At 37.7% G+C, this 22151-nt stretch overlaps 1 protein-coding gene across 1 annotated transcript in view; it reads left to right on the top strand.

Moving 5' to 3' along the window:
* The first annotated feature begins 1443 nt into the window (after nucleotides 1–1443).
* Nucleotides 1444–22151, top strand: part of cachd1 (cache domain containing 1) — a 140871-nt gene continuing 120163 nt past the window's right edge. The window contains exon 1 of the mRNA XM_055164923.1: nucleotides 1444–1689. Within this exon, the coding sequence (XP_055020898.1) occupies nucleotides 1444–1689 (246 nt within the window). The remainder of the gene's footprint in view (nucleotides 1690–22151) is intronic.

The raw sequence follows: 22151 nt of genomic DNA, 5'->3' as shown, positions 1-22151 counted from the left end.
TTACAGTGTGTGAGGAGGATCCTTGAAGGAATATGCAGTCACTGTCATGACAAATGATTGAATGAATCATTAAATGTGCATTATGTACCTTTTCTGGTGAAGGGGCCACCACTTTGTCTCCATGGAGAGGTGCTTTTCCCAGAATATTCCACAGTATGGCATAAAACTCTTCAATCTCCATGAAGACAAGCAGGCGACACCGCCGAGCAAAGTTACACTCACAGTAAGAATGCACGTTGATTATGAACTTATTTTTGAGCAATAAACCACAAATGAATTCATGCAAAACAGACAAATTTAATGCTATACTGTGAAACATTCCAGGTAAAGCAATAACATCTTAATGGAGATAAAGCAGGTGAGGAATCCCCCAACACAAAAGTTACATAGTGCACCTTTAAGAAATCAGATGCACTCACAGACCATGTTTACTTCACTGACCTTGAAATGTGCTGGTTGTAAAGGCTGTACCAGAGACTTACCAGTGTGCAGTGCCTTCTGAAAAATTCTCAAAGCAGCTTTGACAGTGAAAGTTACGGCGACGGGGAAAACATGAAGTGGACTTTCACAGGAGTGGAGCCTGAGTGATAATTTACATACTAGTGGATTGAATTGAAATTTGAATGTGTTCACTCTGAATCATATTATTATAAAACAAAGCATTCTCACATGTGATTACATATGAACTCGTTATTTGTAGATGGGATCATGTAAATAGGCCATGAGGTGATAGGCCTATTTCGTGAGACAAAAACAAAGGGGGGAGACTACATAGATTAATTGTAAATGTATAGATTTTATGTGCATTTTAATTTGCTAACCTGTCTAAAAATGATGTGTTAAAAAATAAATAAAGAAAGAAAACTTAAAAGTAAAGCAAACAGTTTACTCAAATGCTTCTCACGCTTAAACTGGAATTACAAAACGCTTAAATAAAAAAGTAGGGACGTAACTCATAAAGTAAACGTTTCTTTCATTTAAACGTGAATAAAACAGTTAGGCCTAATAAAGAGGCTACAAATTACGCTAAGGCACTGCTTCCTTTTGTCTCCAGCGGCACGTGAAAGCAGCGCGTAACCCTGATCCATTGATCCAAAATCCAGGCGCCGCTGGGGCTCGCCGTTTCCACGCCTCCCACTTTCTCCCCCATTGTGGTGAATCTCCGGCTGACACACACTTTGCTAGACTTCGCCAGGAGTTGGAGCTACCCGAGGACGTTACGCTACAAATACGTACAAACATTACCTTTTGACGCATGGATTTTCTTTTCTCATCAAAGGAATTTCCGGGAGGCGCAATGGTCCGGGCTTTTGGACATTTCGGAGACTCTTGTTGGAGAGAAAGAGCTGGCGCCGAAAAGTTGTAAAAGTAGTTTCCTTTGAAGTTTTCCTCCTCCACCACCGGACTGCTGCTACTACTACAGCCCGTAGACCCGCAACCATCATGGCGAGGCGGACACGGGGACACTTAGTGGCTCTGACGCCGAATTTACGCACTGCTTTTCGGAATAAACGAGCAGGGATTTACAGGCGCATGGTGGCATTTTCTTGGAGCTTCGTGTTCATTTGCTCGGCTCTATCGTTTGGATATTGCGGAGCTGAGGAGTTTAATATCTTGGAGGAAGCGCAAGTTTTGGCTGATCAAATGAAAAAGCTGTCCACGCAGGAACTGGGTGTTTTTACAATGCAGGTAAATCCATCAACCTTTACAATTGGAATGTTTGATTGTATTACTGACCTATTCTGCTTTTGACTGACTCCTCTGCTAACACAAGGTTCACACAAGGCCTGCACAGTTATTATTTATTTTATCCACACACGATAAACCCATTTTATTTTAGTTATGTAGCTTAGAATCAGAAATACATCTTGTCTCCTTGGCTTCGACGCGCGCTTTGAAGTTTTATCTAGGGCATCAGTGCGCCGCAGATTTGGTGTTGTTGGCAGCTTGCGTTGGGTTACTCCGCTTGCACTAATCTGTTAAATTTGACACCTTTCACGATTTAACTGTGTCGTTTTTTGCTGTTTATTACATCCACGTCTTATTTAAAAAGGACAGCTACAAGGCGTTAAGTTGGCGCCTGCATGTCAACCTCCTCTCACCTGCGAAGATGGTTACATTCTTGGTCGTTTGAATCAAGATTATTGAACTTTCATTAATTATTCATATTGGCTGACAACATATGAAATTCTAAATGCGGATGAATTTAATTTTCTTGTGGTTTCAGTTCAGTATGATGTGGTTAGAGCTGTTGTATGTTCCTTCTTACGTTTGATTGACACGTTAATATTTGAAGATCTGTCTGTACAAGAAATGCCCGTTGAAATTCCTCAAAATTATAGCCTAGTCTAATGTTTTTGTGATTGATGATAATTATTCTTGCATGCATTATATAAAAACAGCTCTTATTATATAAAAATATGGAACAAATTGCAGTGCTGCCTACTCATTCAGACGAGACTTGAAGGCTTGACTGCATCACTTGAACGTTACCTTACAATTACATATAATTGGAATGAATGCGCTAAAAGACGGTGGTTGCTTTAATTAATGTATTCCTCTTGTCTTTTTTGAGTACGTCTGAGCCAGAGGTGTGCACTTATTATTTTTTCCTGAAGGCAAGTTTGGAATCCAGGCTTGAGCTGGAGGCCGGACTAACGAGATCAATCGGAATTTTCTTTATTAAATAGGATCTGTAAGGTATTTCTATGCTATAATTGTTACCAAAAACTTGAGGGGCAAATTAAAATACGGTTGGATGTGGCTGCAAAATGCCCAGATGTGAGTACCAGCCTTTATACATCACATATCCTATCAGTGTTTCTCATTTGTTAGTATATTTTAAATTAGCTCTTACATTTTCTTGTTTTGTTGATATTTATGTGAAAATTATCCTGCAAAAACATAATTTAAGAAGTTACAAATGTACCACAAAAAGCCTTTCATACTCAGATACATTCATTAACAGCTTTCTTATAAACTTGGTCCTTGTACCCCTGATTGAAGAGCAGTGTTCCCAGGGGGTCCCCAACCACTAACCAGTCCACGGACCAGGCCCCAGAGGAAAATATTATTAGTTAATATTATTTCTTTTAACATTTTTTAATAGGCTATCACAATATCTGTCTGGTTTACTGATAAATATAGGAGAAATTAACATGGAAAACAGTAAAAATTAGAATTAAAACTTTAATTTGAGTTGAGTTAGAGGGTTGTATACACTTTTTGCTATTACTGGTCTAGCAACGGTGCACTGTACCCTGAAAAAATATTTAGTACCAGTAGGGATGTAACAATAACCAAAATATCGTGATATCGTATCGTCAAAGTTCTCACAATAATACCGTGGAACATCAAAATATATCGAATTATAGAGTTATGGTGCAGCAGTAGCTAAAAAAAAAGACAGAACTACATAGACCATGATCCTTTGCTCCATTTCAGTGCAGACTACATGAAGAAATAACTTTCTAAGCACTTTTAAATCTTAGTTCTTTGGATTAAGTCTTGTCAAGGTGTTTTAAGAGGAAAAAGTAGCATATTCACACAGTTTTATTTGCAACCTCCAGAAAATATTGCAAGAAATATCGTACTGAGAGATTTGGATATTGTTACATCCCTAATCGTGAGCCTCCCCTCCATATCGTGAACTTTTCCCAGGATATTGCAATAAATATTGTACTGTGAGGTTCATACTGTGATGATATCATATTGTGAGACTTGGATATCATTACACCACTAAGTATCAGTCCTTACAAGAAAATAGCTTGGCCTGTTGTTCTAAGTAACCAGATTGAACCAGTGTAATTCTCCATAGTCACCAAATGGCTGGAGGAGCAGGGTGAGGTGGTAGTGGGGGGGGTCTGTGTTTAGCACTTCAGAGTCAGTCCCGGGCTCAGGGGACACGAGGGGGGGCAACAGGGGGCCGAGGCATCACACACAAATGCTGTTGATCTTCACGGGCCCCTCCACGCTGAGCCAGGCACCTTCATCCAGACAGGCACTGATCCCGCCAGATCTGCCCCGTCACTGCTCATTTTCTCCTGAGCTTCACACTCACAGTTTTGGCCTGTTTCTTACGTTTCCACCAGGCCTGTCATGAAAAATCAATTTATGGTTCAATATATGAAAGGTGCGACAATCAAAGAGTTCATTTGGTTATTTTTGGTTATTGTGTCAGTGTCAGTTTCAAATATTATCGTTTATCGTCTATATTTTCCTCAGCAATATGTTTTTCTTCAAAATGTGTTATCGTGACAGGCCTAGGGTGCAGTAGGCCTGTCCAGTCTAGCTATAAACGATAACGTTGTAAACCACTTTGTGCCACTAATACGATAAAGCAAAGAAATCCCAGTAAACTCATTTCTAAATTAACTTAAACCTGATCGAAAATAAAGCACAATCACTGATCAGTGCAATACAAAACAACACATTTGGTTTGTAAAATAGATGATTCTACACTCCGCGTATTAAAAGAAAAAACAAGACACTGTTCTCCTCTAGTGCAGGTAAAGGGTGGCTATATATTGACACTGAGCTCCCCTATTTATTTATTTATTTTTTATGTCTATTATTGAACGAAAAGTTGAAATAGTAATCTTGATGAACCCTCTTAATCCTGCATTTCAAACAAACATTTCCTTCCTGATTTCATGGACTCTTGGAGGACTCGGTGAGGACCCGGTGAGGACCTTTCCCCATTCAAAAGCTATATCATTTTTTGATTTGATTTGCTTTATCGCTGTGACCGTGGAGGATGGTTGCCATAGCTTGAAAACCATGATTTACACATCTGGCTGGTGGTTCTTTGTCATATTATTATCAGTTTTCTCGGCCATAACCTAGGTCTTCTAAAGATATATAAAACGGGGTGTAAGTATCTCTTCTATCATGGCAAGTTTTTATCATTGTGCTCATTGACAGCCCTAGTACAAACGTGACTCTTGTGCTCCATCTATGCTCTTCCCTACGCATATGGTATAAATCAAGTTTGTTTGTCATTTACTGTTAAATTGAACTTGCAAAATATTAAAGGGCCCATAGTGCGCTATTTTCTGATCTATGAGATAGGGGTGTAACGATATCCAAGTGTCACGGTATGAATCTCACGGTACGATATTTATCGTGATATTGTGGGAAAGCTCACAATATGGAGGGGAGGTTCATGATTAGGGATGTAACAATATTCAAATCTCTCGGTACAGTATTTTCACAATATACATCTCATATTTATTGAGATATTTTGTGGAGGCTGAACAGCTAAAACTGTTAATGTGCTACTTTTTACTCTTGAAATGCCCTGACAAGCCTAAATCCAAAAAACTCAGACTTGAAAGTGCTTAGAACTGTTATTTCTTCATGCAGTTCGCACTAAAATGGAGCAAAGGATCATGGTCTGTGTAGTTCTTTCTGTCTTTTTTTTTTTTTTAGCTATAGCTGCGCCATAACTCTTAATTTAAGCAAAGAGACTTGTAATTCGATATATGTGATGGTCCACGATATTATTGTGAGAACTCTGACAATACGATATCACGATATTTCAGTTATTGTTACATCCCTACTATAAGACATACCCGGAGTTGTATTTTGTTTAATTCACACACATTAAACACACAATTTACACAAACAACACAAATTAGGTTGAGTTCTTCTCTCAAACACACTGTTCCAGGTAAAAAGGTATAGCTGCTAATTTGAAAACTACGGCTTCATGACATCACAGAGGTAACAACGTTATAACATGTCTAAAAGCTCACAAGAGTCAATTTTGTGTAATATTTAAGGCTTGAGTAACACACACACACACACACACACACACACACACTGCAGTGGTGTGTTGTGCAGCAGGCAGAGAATCAAACGAGTAGTTGTGAACCAGTGGGATTTGATTGAAGCTATGCTTGTAATGAATTAGTTAGAGGCCTGTATTCACACATGTGCATAGTCTGTTCTGTGTGTAGAGTAGAGAGTGCATTGATCTCATTTAGATAGACAGTGGCATCGTTTGCGTGATTGGATGATTAGGCAATGTTATTCAATCCAGATTTTGGTGCTGGATGAAATAATGATCTGTCACAGTCCCACACATGATTCAAAATACTGGACGACGATTAATGTTTTGGTTTTTGACACTGACAAGTATCTGGTGTAATAGAAAAAGAATTCATTTTTCATTAATTGCCATTAATTTCAATTAATTGTTCTCACAATAATATCATGGACCATCACAGTATATCGAATTACAAGTCTCTTTGCTTAAATGAACAGTTATGGTGCAGAAATAGCTAAAAAAAAAAATAGACGGGGAACTACATAGACCATGATCCTTAACTCTATTTCAGTGCAGACTACAAGAAGAAATAATAGTTCTAAGCACTTTTAAGTCTTAGTTCTTTGAATTAAGTCTTGTCAAGGCATTTTAAGAGAAAAATTAGAAAAACTTAGCATGTTAACAGTTTTAGCTGTTTAGCCTCCAAAAAATATCTCAATAAATATCGTACTGTGAGATGTATATCATGAAAATATTGTGCCGAGAGATCTGGATATTGTTACATCCCTAAATGTGAGCCTCCCCAACATATCGTGAGCTTTCCCATGATATCGCAATAAATATCGTACTGTGACGATATCGTATCGTGAGACTTGGATATCGTTACACCCTAATTATTTTCAAATATAAATTGTATGACACATGACTTGGTGGACCAAAATATTGTATCTCCACTTTCTAGAGTCAAGATGGTGATTTTGAATTATCATGTTTCAAGAAGTTGGCGTCATTATAAATTTTAAAAAAGTAACCAAAGTTATCATTGGCTTTTGAGAGGTCACACTTCACTGTGATTGGTTAAACCCACCTGTCACTCACTCAGAGCATAACAGAGGCGGACCAATAGGAGCGAAGATAGATTTTAATTAAAATTTTTCTCCCAGGCCTATGACTAACACATTTCTATTGACAGTATTTTTAGTCACGATCCTTGTTCTTTGGTTTGGATCCGTGGGTTTTGTTGTGGTGCATCCCCTCTCCTCCCGTGTAAATGTAACTGTAGCCATGGCGACTCCACCCCTCATTCTCTGCTGCTCTGGTGTAATCTGAGGCCAACCTGGTGGTGCTCAGTCACTGGGTCACTCTTGTTTTATCTGTCATTACGACGCTCGATGATCCTCCACGCACCCCGGCTGTGCGCGGGGCAGCTGTTTGGCATGGAGGGGCAAATACAAGTAGTGATTGTGGTTCAGGTAAAGACGTGACATCTAATACCTGCAAAACCACAGGGATGCAGTGAGAAAATAGTTTGAAAATAAGTCAAATTTTATGTGTTCAGTGGTATATTTTGCTCACACTGCGCGATTGTTGGTAAATCACTGTTTCTTCTCTTTCCACAATTTTTTTTTTTTAAACTGGTTGCGAAACTTTCTTTGTGTGTTCTTTTGAAATATTTATTTTTTAACATCCATCAGAGCAGTCCCATGGTGAGTCTTGGCTCAAACTGCACTATCTTTTCTGGTATTTGTAACTAATGACAATTTCACACACAAGTTTTATGGCTTTTTGATAAAACTTTCAACATTGTAGTTGGGCAGTGGGCGATTATTATCAAAACAAAAAAACAATCTGCTTTCACTTTTTGTTTGGACCATTCCTAATCCTGGGAATGCAGATTCCCGCTCAGTCGCTACGGTTACGTGTTCAGAGAATTCCAAGTACCCTAAACAACCAAATTCAAATCGTCTTCACCCTCAAACCTTTCACCACTCTTGTCCAGCATAATCTACATTAAAGATAAATGGTGTAACTTTTCTGGTGGGAGGGTCCGCTACTTACTTGTCTCCATGAAGTCGTTATTGCTTTTCCTGGAATGTTCCATGGTATAACATTAAACATTTCCATCTAGCATTTAACTACTCGTGTTTCTATTGCTCAAAACAGTAATTCTCTCTGTGATTAGAGTTGCCTCTCCGTAGATCTGCCTTGTAATGTAGCCTATAGTTGTCTCCCTTCAGATAAATAAGATGAATATACTGTGGAACATTCTAGACAAAGCAATAACATCTCCATGGAGACAAGCAAGTGATGGACGCTCCACCAGAAAAGTTGCGCAGCGCACCTTTTAACATTTGCTCTAAACTTTGCAGATATAATTGCTCATAAAAAATGCTATCATCCATATAACTATACTTTTGGCAGACAGAGAGAAGAAACATCTCATTTACGTCGAGAATTAGATTTTCAGACATGCTGTGAACTGCAAGAGATTCAAACTGCAACACCTTAATTGTAGTTCCTGAGTTTATGTGCATTTTGATCAAGTAGTTTTTTTATGCAGTGGATGTAAAAGTCGTGACTAGTTGAGGTGTATATCATAATTTTCGTAGCTGTCTGTGAAAATGTCTTCTCTTACAAATGTGCAGATTATTTACAAAGGAAATATCACTGTGTTGGTGTTAAGGGCCTAATCCTCTGCAGAGTGTGTTTATTATTCAGGGTCTCCTATCCTGGACCGCGGCCCCTAATTGAATATTGATAGTAATTTGAGGGCTGCAGAGTGAAAATGGATGTTGGAATCTGCTAGGGCTGGGTATCATGAAGAAGTTGCCGATACGATACATACCTCGATACATAGGCCACGATACGATACATATCTCGATACAATGAACTTTCGGTTTGATACGATATATTTCAAATCGATTAGATATAAAATAAAGGTAAAAATAAAGGCTAAAGTCTTTGTTAAACTTTTTCTTGTGCAAAGTTCATATGAAACACAAACATTTTCATTATCAAAACATTGAAAATATTAAATGTGCTACATAAACGAGTTTCCTTCCAATAAACAAGCAAAAATCTGTAGCGCTGTTAGAAAATAATTTGGTAAAATATACCAAAAAATACTCTTAGCGATACATCGGTACAGCAGCCCACGGTATCGATACTGTATCATCACATTAAACTATACCATATATCTATATTTCGATATTTTTGTACACCCCTAGAATCTGCATTTTCATTTAGCTTGGACATTTTTAAAGGTGCACTGCGTAACATTTCTAGTGGAGGGTCTGCCACCTGCTTGTGTTATTACTTTGTCTAGAATGTTTCACAGTATAGATTAAATCAACCTATCACGACAGCACTACGCTACATTACAGTTCAGATCTGTGGAGAGTCGCCCCTATTCACAGAAGCAATTCTTGTATTTTTGAGCAACAGAAACACCCAAATTAGTAAATGCTAGATGGAAGTGTTTAAAGTCACACCATGGAACATTCCAGGCAAAACAATAACATCTCCATGGAGACAAGCAAGTAATTAACCCCCCGCCAGAAAAGTTATACACTGCACCTTTCGTTGTAATTATTTTTTTTAAAGTTGTGTGTCCCATCCAAGGACATATTGACTAGTTTGGTACTGAAATTTCATCATCTTTTTCCTCATATTGTTTGATCACCATTTGAAAAATAAATAAAATCAATACTAACTTTCCAATTTCCAAAACATTAACAGCAATCCTTTCATCTTCCACTTACCAACACAAAAAAGTCTGATTTCTTCTTTCAAAGTCTAAACTCCAAATCATATTCTTTTACATGTTTTGACTGCAGACCTTGATTAAAAAGGCGAAGGAAGTTTGTTTATATAGCGCGATTTGTACACAAAGTAATTGGAAGCACTTTACAGAATAAGAAAGACATTAAAACCACAATAAAAACGTATGAAAACATAAATAATCATCACAGAATTAACATTAAAAGAGACGAGCGCAGAACCTTTCATTCATTTGCACAGTTAAACAGAATATGCACAGCTAAAAAGATCTAAGCTCGTCATTGACAGACTAAACCTCATTTAATTGGACATTGGTTTGACCTGATTTTCATGCTGCTTTTTTATTTGTAAATTCTCCTCTGTCAATTTTTAATCTTCTCCTCGTCTTCTCTTTGTTATTTCCAGATGTTGTGCTTCTTTTGTTCCTCATAGGGCTGCTGTCTGTCTCGTATTATAGTAGGTCTTATATATTTGCAGAGGTAGAGGAGACGGAGGAGCAGGTTTGAAGACGAGCAGTGGGCCGTCAGCTTCCTGCAGGTTTTCAGCGGTGGTGCTTCAAAGCCTCGTGCCTTTTGCTGCATTCACTTCACAGCTTAACGCTCAGCCAAGGTTATTCTCCACTGTACATGCCGCCGCCGCTGTTTTCAACCATTTTCAGCTGACTAGATAACGGTGAATGAAAAGCTATCTTCTGATCATTTTTCTGTTGTATTTACACAAAAAACTACAATTATTTATTATAGAAAATGTAGATATTAAATAAAAATGTGGTGTATCAATTTTTTTTTGCCCCAATGGTTGAAAAACAGAACTAGTTCCATTTGCAGTGGTCCAGACTTATTCCTCAATTACCTTACGTATTCTAACATCCTAAGTATTCACTGTGGTTCTTCACTTTCAGAGACCAGAGTGGAGTTTTGCCATCACACCAATGCTAACAGCAACTAGTATGTTAACCGCGCACTTCATGATAAAACACATTATAATTAGATGCTACATCCATCTCAGAATGCTCATGAAGGTATAGTTCTCAAATTAACACTTACTTTTTTACATTTACTTAAGTAAAGATTGGCTTTCTGTATTACCACATGAAATGATAAGGTGGAACAGAGTATTTTCTCTTTTTAATTTTATTTTTTTTAATATTTCATTTTTTTCAGCATTTCTGAAAAGATAAACAGTTAACACACAACACTGAACACGATGTAGAGAGAGAACAAATTAGACAAGTTGCATCCTATGTTATAGATTACAGTTACATTTAAATAATGTTACAGCACATGCCCAGCGTCAGTCCCATTTAGTCCAATGTTTGTCAGAGGTCCATTTTCAAATTAAATCCAAATGTTATTTTTTCCTTTTTTTTGAATTTCATTTATAATTTCTGACCAGTCTTTGATTGATGGCACAGTTTGTGTCATCCATTTTTTTTGTAATGATGTTTTTTTTCCTGCGCCAGAAGTACGCTCCAGAGATATCCAATGATTGTGTCCATGACAGGGGTTTTGTAGCCAAGCTGGTGCCACCTAGTGCCTCCGCTCAATTTCATTTCTCTCTGGCGACTAGGTCAGACATCGGAATACACAAAGTTCGCAAGAACCCTAGAAGTTGCAGACGTTATTGTCCTTCTTCCTACGGGATTTGGGAAAAGCTTAATATAGCAGTTAGTCCCATTAGCAGCGCATTACATATGTTATGACCAAATTGGTTAAATAAAAAAATACCCACCTACCGTTGAGCGAACAAATCCTAAGGCTGCGAGGTCAGACGGTTTCCACGAAGTGCAACTGGCTGATAATCAGGCCCAGCTTCATAATTTTGAAGTGGAGTGGGATGGTCATATTAAAGAGAGTTTGCAGTGCTTTATTCATTTCTGTCCAATATTTATGGATCGCATGACAATCCCAAAACACATGGTAATGGTGGGCCTCATGGCAGGAACAGAGTGTTTCAGTTTGAGAGAAAAACTCAGCCTATATATGCAGGGCTTTTGCGTTTAAACATGTAAATGAAACTAAACACAACTCGAGGCATGTTTGTGATGAAGAAACAACATAACACAGATCAGAAAACTGCGCAATATGGACGCTTTAAGTTAAAACATAAGTTACTTGAGGCCTTTTCATGCATTCCTAGTGTTTTCTCCCATTATCCTGGCTCCTCTGTTGTGGCCCCTCCCTCTAGGCACAAAGTCTATGAAATAATGTACTTGGCTGGTTGTTGTTGTTTCAAAACACATTGTAATTTCTCTTTGCTTTGTCTGTTTGGCTGTGAATGCTTCAGAGCTACAGGTGCTTTGGGTTAGCGCTCTCTTTGTCATGTGTGTAGACTAAACTCTGCTTTTTAGGTCGGCCGTAAATCTGAGTGTGGACGTGCACTTTATGGTCCCAGTGGGCTGCGCGGCCTCTTCTTTTCCTTATAACGGATAACTTTTTCCTTTTTAAAACTCCCAACTTTAGTACACACTGGGATTACTGCTGCCACCGAGGAGATTGTGTTGTTACGATACAACTTAAAGGTGGTCTGGTAACTGGCTACACTTTTTACAACCTCAAAGCAAGAAGAAAGGCTTGATACATAATGAACTATTGGTTAATTAAGAATGATTCAGGCTTAGTAACTACAAGGGATTAGGAGTGGGAGCATTTATTTGTAAGCTTGGATAATACTTCCTCACTTATGTATTCAGAGCATTTCAGTTGTCCACCGTGATGAGTTTGTGTTTAAAAGTGATTTTTACAACTTTCACTGACCAGAGCAGAATTTTAGCTGTGACTGTAAAGCAGGGGTCTCCAAGCTCTCCACCCCCTTACAAGTAACTCTCCAAAGGATTTCTGAAGTATACATATTGTGCTGAATGTGTCAAATTTGATGAACTACAGTTGTAAATGTATCATTTTGATGCCTAACTTTGATAGGGTGACCAGATGTCCCTATTTACCAGGGGCAGGCCCAGTTTTGAGTCCTGCATCCCCTGTCCCAGCAGGTTTATCCAAAACCAGTGATTTGTCCCGGTTTTATACAAGAAATGTCCCAGGTGTCCCTATTTTTGACCAATCTGATCCCTGCCAACAGTTTAAAAAAAAGGCATACATTATCATTTGTTGGGGTGAAATATAGAAAGCTGCTTAAAAATGACCAAAACACAAAGAAAATGTGACTGTACTGACTCATGTGTACGTCATGAATGGTCTCTGCATAACAATTTATATATATTTATTATTACCAACCACCAAAAAAACAGGGATGTTCAATTGTTTTATTTTGAAAATCTGGTCACCCTAAACTTTAAGCACTTATAAATGGATAAGGGTTTGTGTTTTACAGGGATCTAACTGTTCCTCATCTAAGGCTTTATATGTGTTCTAAAATAAACAGCTCTTTGGCATTTTCTTTTTGTAAAGGTAGCACACCAGAAGAGGTTGGAGGTTGGAGACCCCTGCTGTAAACCTAACAAAACAAGCATGGTAATGTGCACTTTCTGATTATTGGACAAAAAAAGAAATCTTTAGATGCAGACAGTGCAGAGCAGACTTATTTTGATCTCAAGATCTGCTTATATATTACAAGATTTTGCTCAAAAACATGGAAAATAAATCAGTTTCATGCACGTGGCAGTAGTTAGAGCATTAGAGGATTGATTTCCAAGTTTTGTCATGTCCTTAGTGGGGAAGTAACAATATACAAATCTCTTAGTACGATATTATCACGATATGCATCTCATGGCACGATATTTATTGCGATATTTTGGAGAGGCTGGTGTAATTGTAGATAGGAAAACTTATGCCTTTAAAATACCTTGACAAGATTTTAGTGTGAATTATTTCAGTCATAATCCCAAAAATTCAAGTAAAAAAAACATATTTCTTCATGTTGTTTGCACTGAAATGAATCATGGGATATGTAGTTCCCGATGTTTATAAGCTGTTGCTACTATAAAACCATGAATTTAAGCAAAGGAACTTGTAATTTGATATATTGCGACAATCCACGATATTATTGTGAGGCTTTTGACGACACGATATTACAATATTTCGGTTATTGTTACTTCCCTAGTCCTTAGGCAAGACACATTACGACCCACCTTGCCGAGTATGAACGTGGTGTCTATGAGTGTTGAGGGTTTATTAGTTATTATAAAGTCTTACCAACTGAAAAAGTAATGGAACAGACAGGATTTGAGTCTATGTAGGTCATTAACTCTTAAACATTGCATGTTAATTTGAATGTTTTAATGAAGGCCTGAAATGCTCAACAGAATGCTCGTATATCAAACTGGCTGTTCTCTCTAAAAGGGCATTAGTTTATATTAAAAAAGTCGATGTTTTTAATCTTTTCCATATAAAGCATACTTCTTGCCAACAGCTGCAAAGTCCCTTAGCGACGTCTGCAGTATTTTACAAACTTGGAGCCATTTTTCTATCAGTGCTGAGAATTCTTGGCCCGTCCAAAGCCAGGAAACCAGCCGAGTTGTGCAGACTCTCTTTATCTCCCGTCTCTGTGCGCTGGGACCTCTGCAAAGTGCAATGTTTTCTCTTAAATGTGGGGCTCTTGTGTGTTTTGGCCCACTTCCAAGCCCGTAACATTTAGCCGTCGCTTATACCAGAACTATCTCAGCTCCGTGTACCCCAGACTTCACTGCGCACTCCTTAACTTTAAAATGCTCCAAATGCTGTCATATGGAAGCATTTTTGTTGAAGTAAAAACAATATCTGCAAAATGTCTGAATTCAAACCTGCTTTTAGCTCAAAGATTGGACGTTGTTTGCTTTTTCTCGTTCAGTGGAGATGATTTTACGTTTTACAGCTGCTTGGATTTCGATAGACATTGGGGAACATTTGAAGCAAGTTTGTGGTTTATATCATCTTATACTGAAAAAAGCCAACTAAGTGCAGGAGTTTCTGTCACTAGGGACAACAGAAACATTTTATAGTTTGTTGTTTTTGTTGAATAATGTGAGATTTGGTTGTTTAGTAATGTACTTGGGTAAAAAAGGGCATTTATTTTACACTTAAAATAAAGAATAACCAACTTTTGACTTAATTCATCGCTCTGCTTTTTCATTTATAATTCACAACCAAATAAACAACATTTCTCAGAAGGTAAGCAAAAATGGTGCCTAAAACATCAGGAAAGCGTAGAAGTGAGCCAGGACTTAGTTTTTCTGTTTTCTTGTTGAACCTGATCTGCTTCGATAATGCATTCTCAGATTCCACTATTTGTCTATTTTGTTGTGTTCCCATTGATTTCTCACATAGATTTTTCTTGTTTTTTGGGAGAATATTGAATAAAAGCTCCTGTTCCAGCCATTAGATAAGTCTAGTTAACAGCCAAACTTCAAGAGAGACCTTTAAAGGACCCATATTACACTATGTACTGATCTGTTATGTTATTTCCTCATCACAAATGTACCCGGAGTTGTGTTTTGTTTCATTTACACACACACAAACACTGCACATTGGGACTGAGTTCTTTTCTCAAACAGAAAACATCTTGGTGGTGTTGTGTGGTAATACAGGAAGTGCTCCACTGTGCTTAAAAACTCCATACACTTTCACTAGAATCATTTGGATGAGTTCAGTCCTGGAATTGTCAATTTCTACTGAACTAAAGGTAGGGGCAGTTAACTTGAAAACTACCTCTTTATGACATCATGAGATGGAACAGAGCATTTTGAGCTTTGGAGATGTAGACAGAATAATAAAGGATTACTCCAAAAATGTGTGAATGAAACAAAACACAATTCTAGGGATGTTTTTGAGGAGGTAACAACATTATTTCTAAGGCTGGGTATCATTACCTTGATACATAGGCCACAATATGATACATATCTCTATACAGTGTACTTTTGATTCGATATGATGCATTTCAAATCGATTTGATAAAAAAGGCAAAATCTTGGCTGTGATGCTAAAAGTCTTTGTTACACCATTTCTTGTGCAAAGTTAATTTGAAACATGCTCAGTTTACTCATCAAAACTGTGAAAATGTACAAATGTGTTGCATAAACAAGTTTTCTTCCTCTAAACAAGCAAAAAAACTGTAGCTGTAACAAAATAGTTTAGTAAAATATACCAAAAAAAAAATACTCTTGGGGATATATCGAAACAGTAACCCATATTGATATTTTGATATTTTTGCGCATCCATAATTTTAACATGTCTTAAGGTTCACAAGAGTCAGTTTTGTGTCATATTTAATCCTTTCTTACCAAGTGTACTTCAATTTCACAGAGTTTTGTCCCTGAGATTGAGTAACCATTTTTTCAATTTTAGTTTTTATTTTGCAAGATGTATTTTTCAGTGGCATTTTTAGACAAAGTGGCTCCCATTTTGTCCAATCAGTTGTCTTTAATCAGCGCAGGCAGAGTGAGGGCCTGCTTCAGTGTGTGTTGGCCCAGTCTCAGTGCGGTCAGGGCGGATCAGCAGAGCCATGTCCTCCCTCCTCTGCTCCAGCTGCTGTGGTTTCTCTGTCTGTCTGTTCCTCACAGCCAGTTCTCTCATCTGATTCTGAACAGGGAGTCGTCATACTCCAATTTTTATACTACTATGAAGAAGGCCACAATAATAAAAGCTGATTTTTTTTTTTACAGTATAATATCATTTTCAACAACAATAATAGTAGTTTCTTTATTTTATTATCATTATTGTTTTTATTATTTTGTGGTCCTATATACTAGTGCTCATATAGCTCCATACGATTAGAAAACAGTTCGAGAAATGTCACATTTTGTCAAATTCATCATTTTATTTTGTTTTTTTCAAATTCTACAATAATGATACATGTTCAAAAGACTAGGTTTCATACTAGTTTTTGTATCAAATAATATTTTTTAAACGACCATCCTAACCTAATTTCAATTAAAATTTGTTGAAGTCTGCAGTGAGCCTTACCGAAAAACACTTTTGGGCTTGGCCTCCTGGGAGATTGCAGTGATTTAATGGTTTTCTCTCATCATTGACCTTATTATGTTTATTGCATTCTGTTTCATGTATGTTGCGTTATTCTGCTTCATATGCCTTCAAAATCAGAGCTGGTTTCATTAGTTTTGTTCATTTGCTATAAATTATTTGACTCTTACGACATTTATTCTCTACTTAATGGTTAAATGCAAAGTGGCAGGTCTAGCTGATGCTTTAAGATCATTGGTAAGAATTGTGTTTTGATATACAAGATAAAATTTGTTAAATTAAAGATGCACTGTGTAGCTTGTCTGGTGGAGCGTCCATCCATGGAGACCTGCTTGTCTCCGTGGAGATGTGCTTGGAATGTTCCACTGTATGGCCATAAACTAAACGAACTGCAAGCCAAATTACAGGTTAGAAATATGGAGAGGCGACCCTACTCACCTTAAGAATTTATTATGATTTTTTTCTGAGCACTTAAACATCTGTAATCGATTAAATGCAAGACTGATTAGTGTAATTCCATACTCTGGACAAGTTAAACCAAAGCTTTAACATCTCAATGGAGACAAACAGGTTGTGGTAGCCAGGCTGGCGCCACCCGGTGCCTCCGCTCAGTTTCATTTCTCTCCAGCAACTAGGTCAGGAATCAAAATACAGTAGCAAAAACCCCAGAAGTGCAAGTTCGGACACCAGCCAATCAGCGAAGAGTGATATATTCAGTGTTGTAAACAATTCCCGATATCGAGGATTTAAAGCTGGAATAAAGAGAATGTTTGGTGAATTTTATGAAGGGGAAAGACGTTATTGCCCTTCTTCCTATGGGATTTGGGAAAAACTTAATATACTGGTTAGCCCTGTTAGCGGCAAATTACATACGTGACTACCAAATAGCAGCGATTGGTTAAATGATAAAAAGTACCCACCTACTGTCGAGCAAATGAAATCTAAGGCTGCGAGTTCAGACGGTTTGTACGAAGTGAAACGAAGTAAAACCGGCTGATGAATCAGGCTAAGGTTGTGGACCCTCTCCAGAAAAGTTACGCAGTGCACCTTAAACCTCACACAATCAAAGCAAAACAGACTTATTTTATGACACGTTATTAAAACTACTGTATTACAACGAGATTATATTCATTATTAAGTAAGGTGCCAATAAATCTTTTCTGTGGCATGTATTTCAAATTCCTACAAGTCCTTGCATGCATACATACATATATAGTATCTGTCCTTCTTTAACCTCAGACTTACTCAGTACTACTTCAACAGTTTACTTTGTTACTTATTGTTCTCACATGTAAATAGTCCATATGGTTTTGATGTTAAACATTAAATTAGAAGATGGGGGTGGGATTTAATAAGTTTTCCTTTTTTTCACTCCTTTTTGGGCAATTTTTTGTTGTTCTTGCTCTTGTTTCTGTAGATACGACCACATAGATATCTGTAAAAGAATGTCAAATGTTTGCTTTCCCTAAAATAAATAAAGATAATTTTGTAGTTGAATGAAAACGAGTAACCAAATTTTCACCAATGTTCAGAAATTTCACTCTTAGCACTCTGTGATTCTCCTGAACTATCCATCTTTGTGCTTCTCTTTTTTTCTAATCCTTTCTAGATTCCAGCTCGCTCCAAAAGAGAACTGACCCTGCTCTGAGCCAAGGGTCCCCGGGCCACCCTTTAGCCAGTCACTCCCTTCACCACGCACAATAGCCAGGACTTAAAATGAACTCTCCCTGAATAAAACGCAGAGAGGATGAAGGAACAGGGGGGCACTGAGAAAAATAACCCCAAATCCTGATGCCCTCCCCCAAACACTAAGCATTCACCCAACCCCCTTCAGTCCTTTGCAGCGCTGGAGCTCCTACTGCGGAGAGCTGGATCACTATGTTTTTCAAGTCCTTTTACTCTATTTTCCCTCTGTCAAAGCCTTTCTCCAGGGCTCAGTTTGACATATGGTAACTCGCAGTCAAAGCAAAACCTCACACTTGTTGTTGAGAACGGCTGTTTCCAAATTTGTCATAAATTTCCATTTGTGCTTTTTGCAGTATTTTTGTATCTGAGGCGTGATTTTTGGGCGCAGATCTGACAGTTTGAGTAAATCGGAGCTTGGGGATACTTCCACGGAGCAAAGGGATGTTAAATGTGCAGAGAAATGTTAAATGAGGTGCAGAGGGTGAGGAAGGTGTCAGCCAACATTTGCACATGTTCAACTTTCTACTCTTATTTTAATTTAGCAATTTATTCACCCAGAATGAAATAAGATACACTGGATTCCAACTCATATTAATTTGAGACATCCTTATAATAAGTCATTGCATTAATCATTCTCTATTAGGAACTGCATGTGAAAGAAAAAGCCATTTCCTAATCAAGTATTTGAAATAGGCTTAATTATCACAACCGCTAATAGTAGGTCTGTGCAAGAAAATCAATATGCAATTTGTGGTAGCAATTTTCAAAATTAGCCACTAGTGAAACAAATTTCTACTCCTTACAATGATTTGCAAAATACAAGTGTGTAATTATGTCTCAAAGTTTCCCAATTTGAGTTAATTTGATCCAGTTTTCTTGCAGATGGTAGATCTTTTTCATATAATGAATCTGTGAATCCAGACTTGAGACCACATGAAAGGTTTCATACAATGCAAACTTGAATTCAGAGCATTTAACTATGTTCTAATTGTTTTCCTTTCTCATGAACTCAATTGAAGTTGGATTTAGATTGATTCATGCATGTTTGAGTAATCTTTATACTCCTGTATTCAAGATGTCATTGCTCTGAAAATCCTTGTATTCACAGTTCATGCCCACGTGCTCTGTACTGGGTTTGTTCTTCCGTTTTATTTTCTTAAGATAGCTGCTCAACTATAGCTATCCAAAGGAGGGGCCCACAACATGTGGGGCTTTTGTTGTGATAAACTATTGATGTATCGAAAAGGGACATGCGAAAAATCAGCGTTGCAGTTTTTAACCTGGACCTGAGCAGACTTGTTTCTTTTAAATAAATATTGTGATATTATTGTCCAAAATACAATGATCCAAGGTGTCTTAGATCCTAACTAGCAGACAAAAGCACAATATGTCTTCTTTAAAGAACTAACGTCCATGTACTGGATTGTGTGGAACCTAATAACATAAAATATCGGAAAACCAAATGAATCTCATTGGACTATGGATTGTGTTGAGTTGTTAGAAATGTCAAGTTTATAGTTGTGTGCAAAATAATAATTTACTGAGGAATTTGTGTTGCTTCATGGTTCTGTATTTTCCACATTCTGCACGTGTTTCAGTCTTGTCTCAGTTTTGTGTCTCAGTCTGTTTTGGGGGAGCTGTTGTCTTCCTCTTTGAAGATGAGACAGGAAGTGACCTGAGCTAATGAGCTGAACCTTCTGCCCGTATCTGAGGAGCAGAGCCTGGACAGAAGATGAAACGACTCTAAAGGTTTTGATTCCCCAAAGTGATAATGACACAGGGCCCCAGTGCTGAAACCTGCTAATTGGAAAACGGGAAGATATGGTTGGGAGACTTTGAGATATCTGTGTTGTAGTAGTTTAAGTAGTAACTCAAATCTCTCAAGTTAAGTTAAACAAGTGCTTTTGTTGACACCTTTGAATCCTCCACCAGAAAAGTGACACGGTGTGTCTTTAATGTAGCTCAATACTCTTTCTATCATTTTGCTGACCTCAAAGTACGTGACATTTTTCCATTTTGATTCTTTGCCTGACTCAACAAAGTTACACTCACTGCCCCTTTCAGCTTTATTCATCTAAAAACATCACGAGGAAAACCATTGTGTGACTTAGTTTATACACCCTCTTATCTGACAGTTCTGATTGGTCACTCTGGACCTGCTAACCCAATGTGATGTTTTGGTTTCAACCCGGACGTTCCTGCTTATTGATCCATATCTGCCTTGTTTTGGGAAGTCCTTCTCTTCTTGTTGCCAGTGGGTGCCGGTTGGTGCTTTGCCAGTTTCCTCAGTTTGGCCTCATGTTGGCACAATGTAATGCTTTTTTTGTCTCGCTGTTTGTCACTTTATCATTCAGAAACTTTGAAGTAGAGGTCGACAAACAAGGTTTTTTTCATGGCTGATGCTAATACTGATTGCTTAGAATCCAGAGCAACTGATTTTTTGGGCCGATATGTAGGGAAGATTTTGATATATATATTTTTTTAGTCAATTTAAATGATTTTTAAATTATGGCAAACTCAAATACATTCCCTTTTTACCACAAACCTTCACGAGGGCTATATAATAAAATTTTTAGCAGTTATCTATTTGCGTTAATGTTCAAATTGGAATCAGCTCGAAAGTCTCCCTGGCTGGAAGGTCCCCAGGCTGGAAAGTCCCCCTGAATTGTACCCTTTATGAGTTAAGTTGGTTAATCTATATACATATAATAAATAAATAAATAAATAATCATATATATATATGGTATTAATTACACACTGAAGTGTACTGTATATATCAACACATTTGTTCATACATACAAACAAAAATAGCAGAAATGATGGGGTCTCAAACACACACAAATAGAGTAAATACAGAGTGTCAAATTACTCCTCAGTCCACCAGTGAGATACACTGCCTCAGAAACTCCTGTGTTCTCAATAAATGTGCCACAACTATTTCAGGATTTTATCTTACATATTGCAATGAAATACATAGTTAAGACCTTCCTAAAAGTGATTCTAAATGAGTTTTGAACAAATTCTGTAGCTTTTTAAGTTTCTTGTTTCTTTTAAGTTTCGTGTTGCACTGCTTACAAATTATGTTCATGGCAACAGGTAAGGAAATAATTAATATTTCTTCCTAAATCAGCAGATACAAATGCTATAGGACATGGAAAACAAGAAAAAAATATTTAAACTACGATTTCATAGTAAACTTCTGCGAGCAAATGAGGATTATATTGATATTACCTACTGAAAAAATGTGTGCTGCTTTGGGAAGATCGGTAAAATGACATAAACAAGGCCCGATATTTGGTCTGATACATTCACATTTTATTATGATCTAGACTGCTGATTTTCTAACTCATTACATCACATACTAAAGACCAATGAGAACGCCCCCTTCTCGCGGGCAGTTACCTGTGTGCCGCCCAAGAGAAGGGAGCGCCCGGAGGGAGGAGGGGGATATTCCTGCCGAGAGAATCAGACGCTGGAGCTGAGACTTTCAAGCCAGAGGGATGCTTGAGCCGGTTCAAATACAGCTTTATGTGTATTTTTAGGCAGCAGATCGGCCAAAACAAACTATCCGAGGCCGATGGCTGATTCACTAAAAAGGGCAAATACCTGCTCTCATTTATCTGTCTAACTCTACATTCATAAAGCTGTTCACGTATTGGAACTGTAACTCATGCGATTGGGATAAATGAATTAATTTGATTTGGTGACATGACATTCTCGAACATTTAGACCCATTACCAACGCAGACATCTTTAATCTGTTGGTTTGGCTCTGTGTCTGACTGTTACTGAGCTCTGTGGGAATTCTGGACGTTACAGAGCAAATGTGAGCCACAGTTTTGAAGGTTTTCGCTGCTCGTGCCAAATTGAGACCTGAGAGAGATGATGAACGTCAGGAATCCGTTTGATGAGCCATCGGTTTATAGAGGAGGATGGGAATTATTGTGGAGAAACTGGCTCTAACAATAATATTAGTATGAGAATTATGGTTATTATACTCAA

The sequence above is a fragment of the Boleophthalmus pectinirostris genome, unplaced genomic scaffold (assembly GCF_026225935.1).
Source record: "Boleophthalmus pectinirostris isolate CB_2022bp ecotype Guang Dong unplaced genomic scaffold, ASM2622593v1 HiC_scaffold_7, whole genome shotgun sequence".
NCBI classification, from domain to species: Eukaryota; Metazoa; Chordata; class Actinopteri; order Gobiiformes; family Gobiidae; genus Boleophthalmus; species Boleophthalmus pectinirostris.
This window is presented reverse-complemented; position numbering and strand designations above follow the sequence as displayed.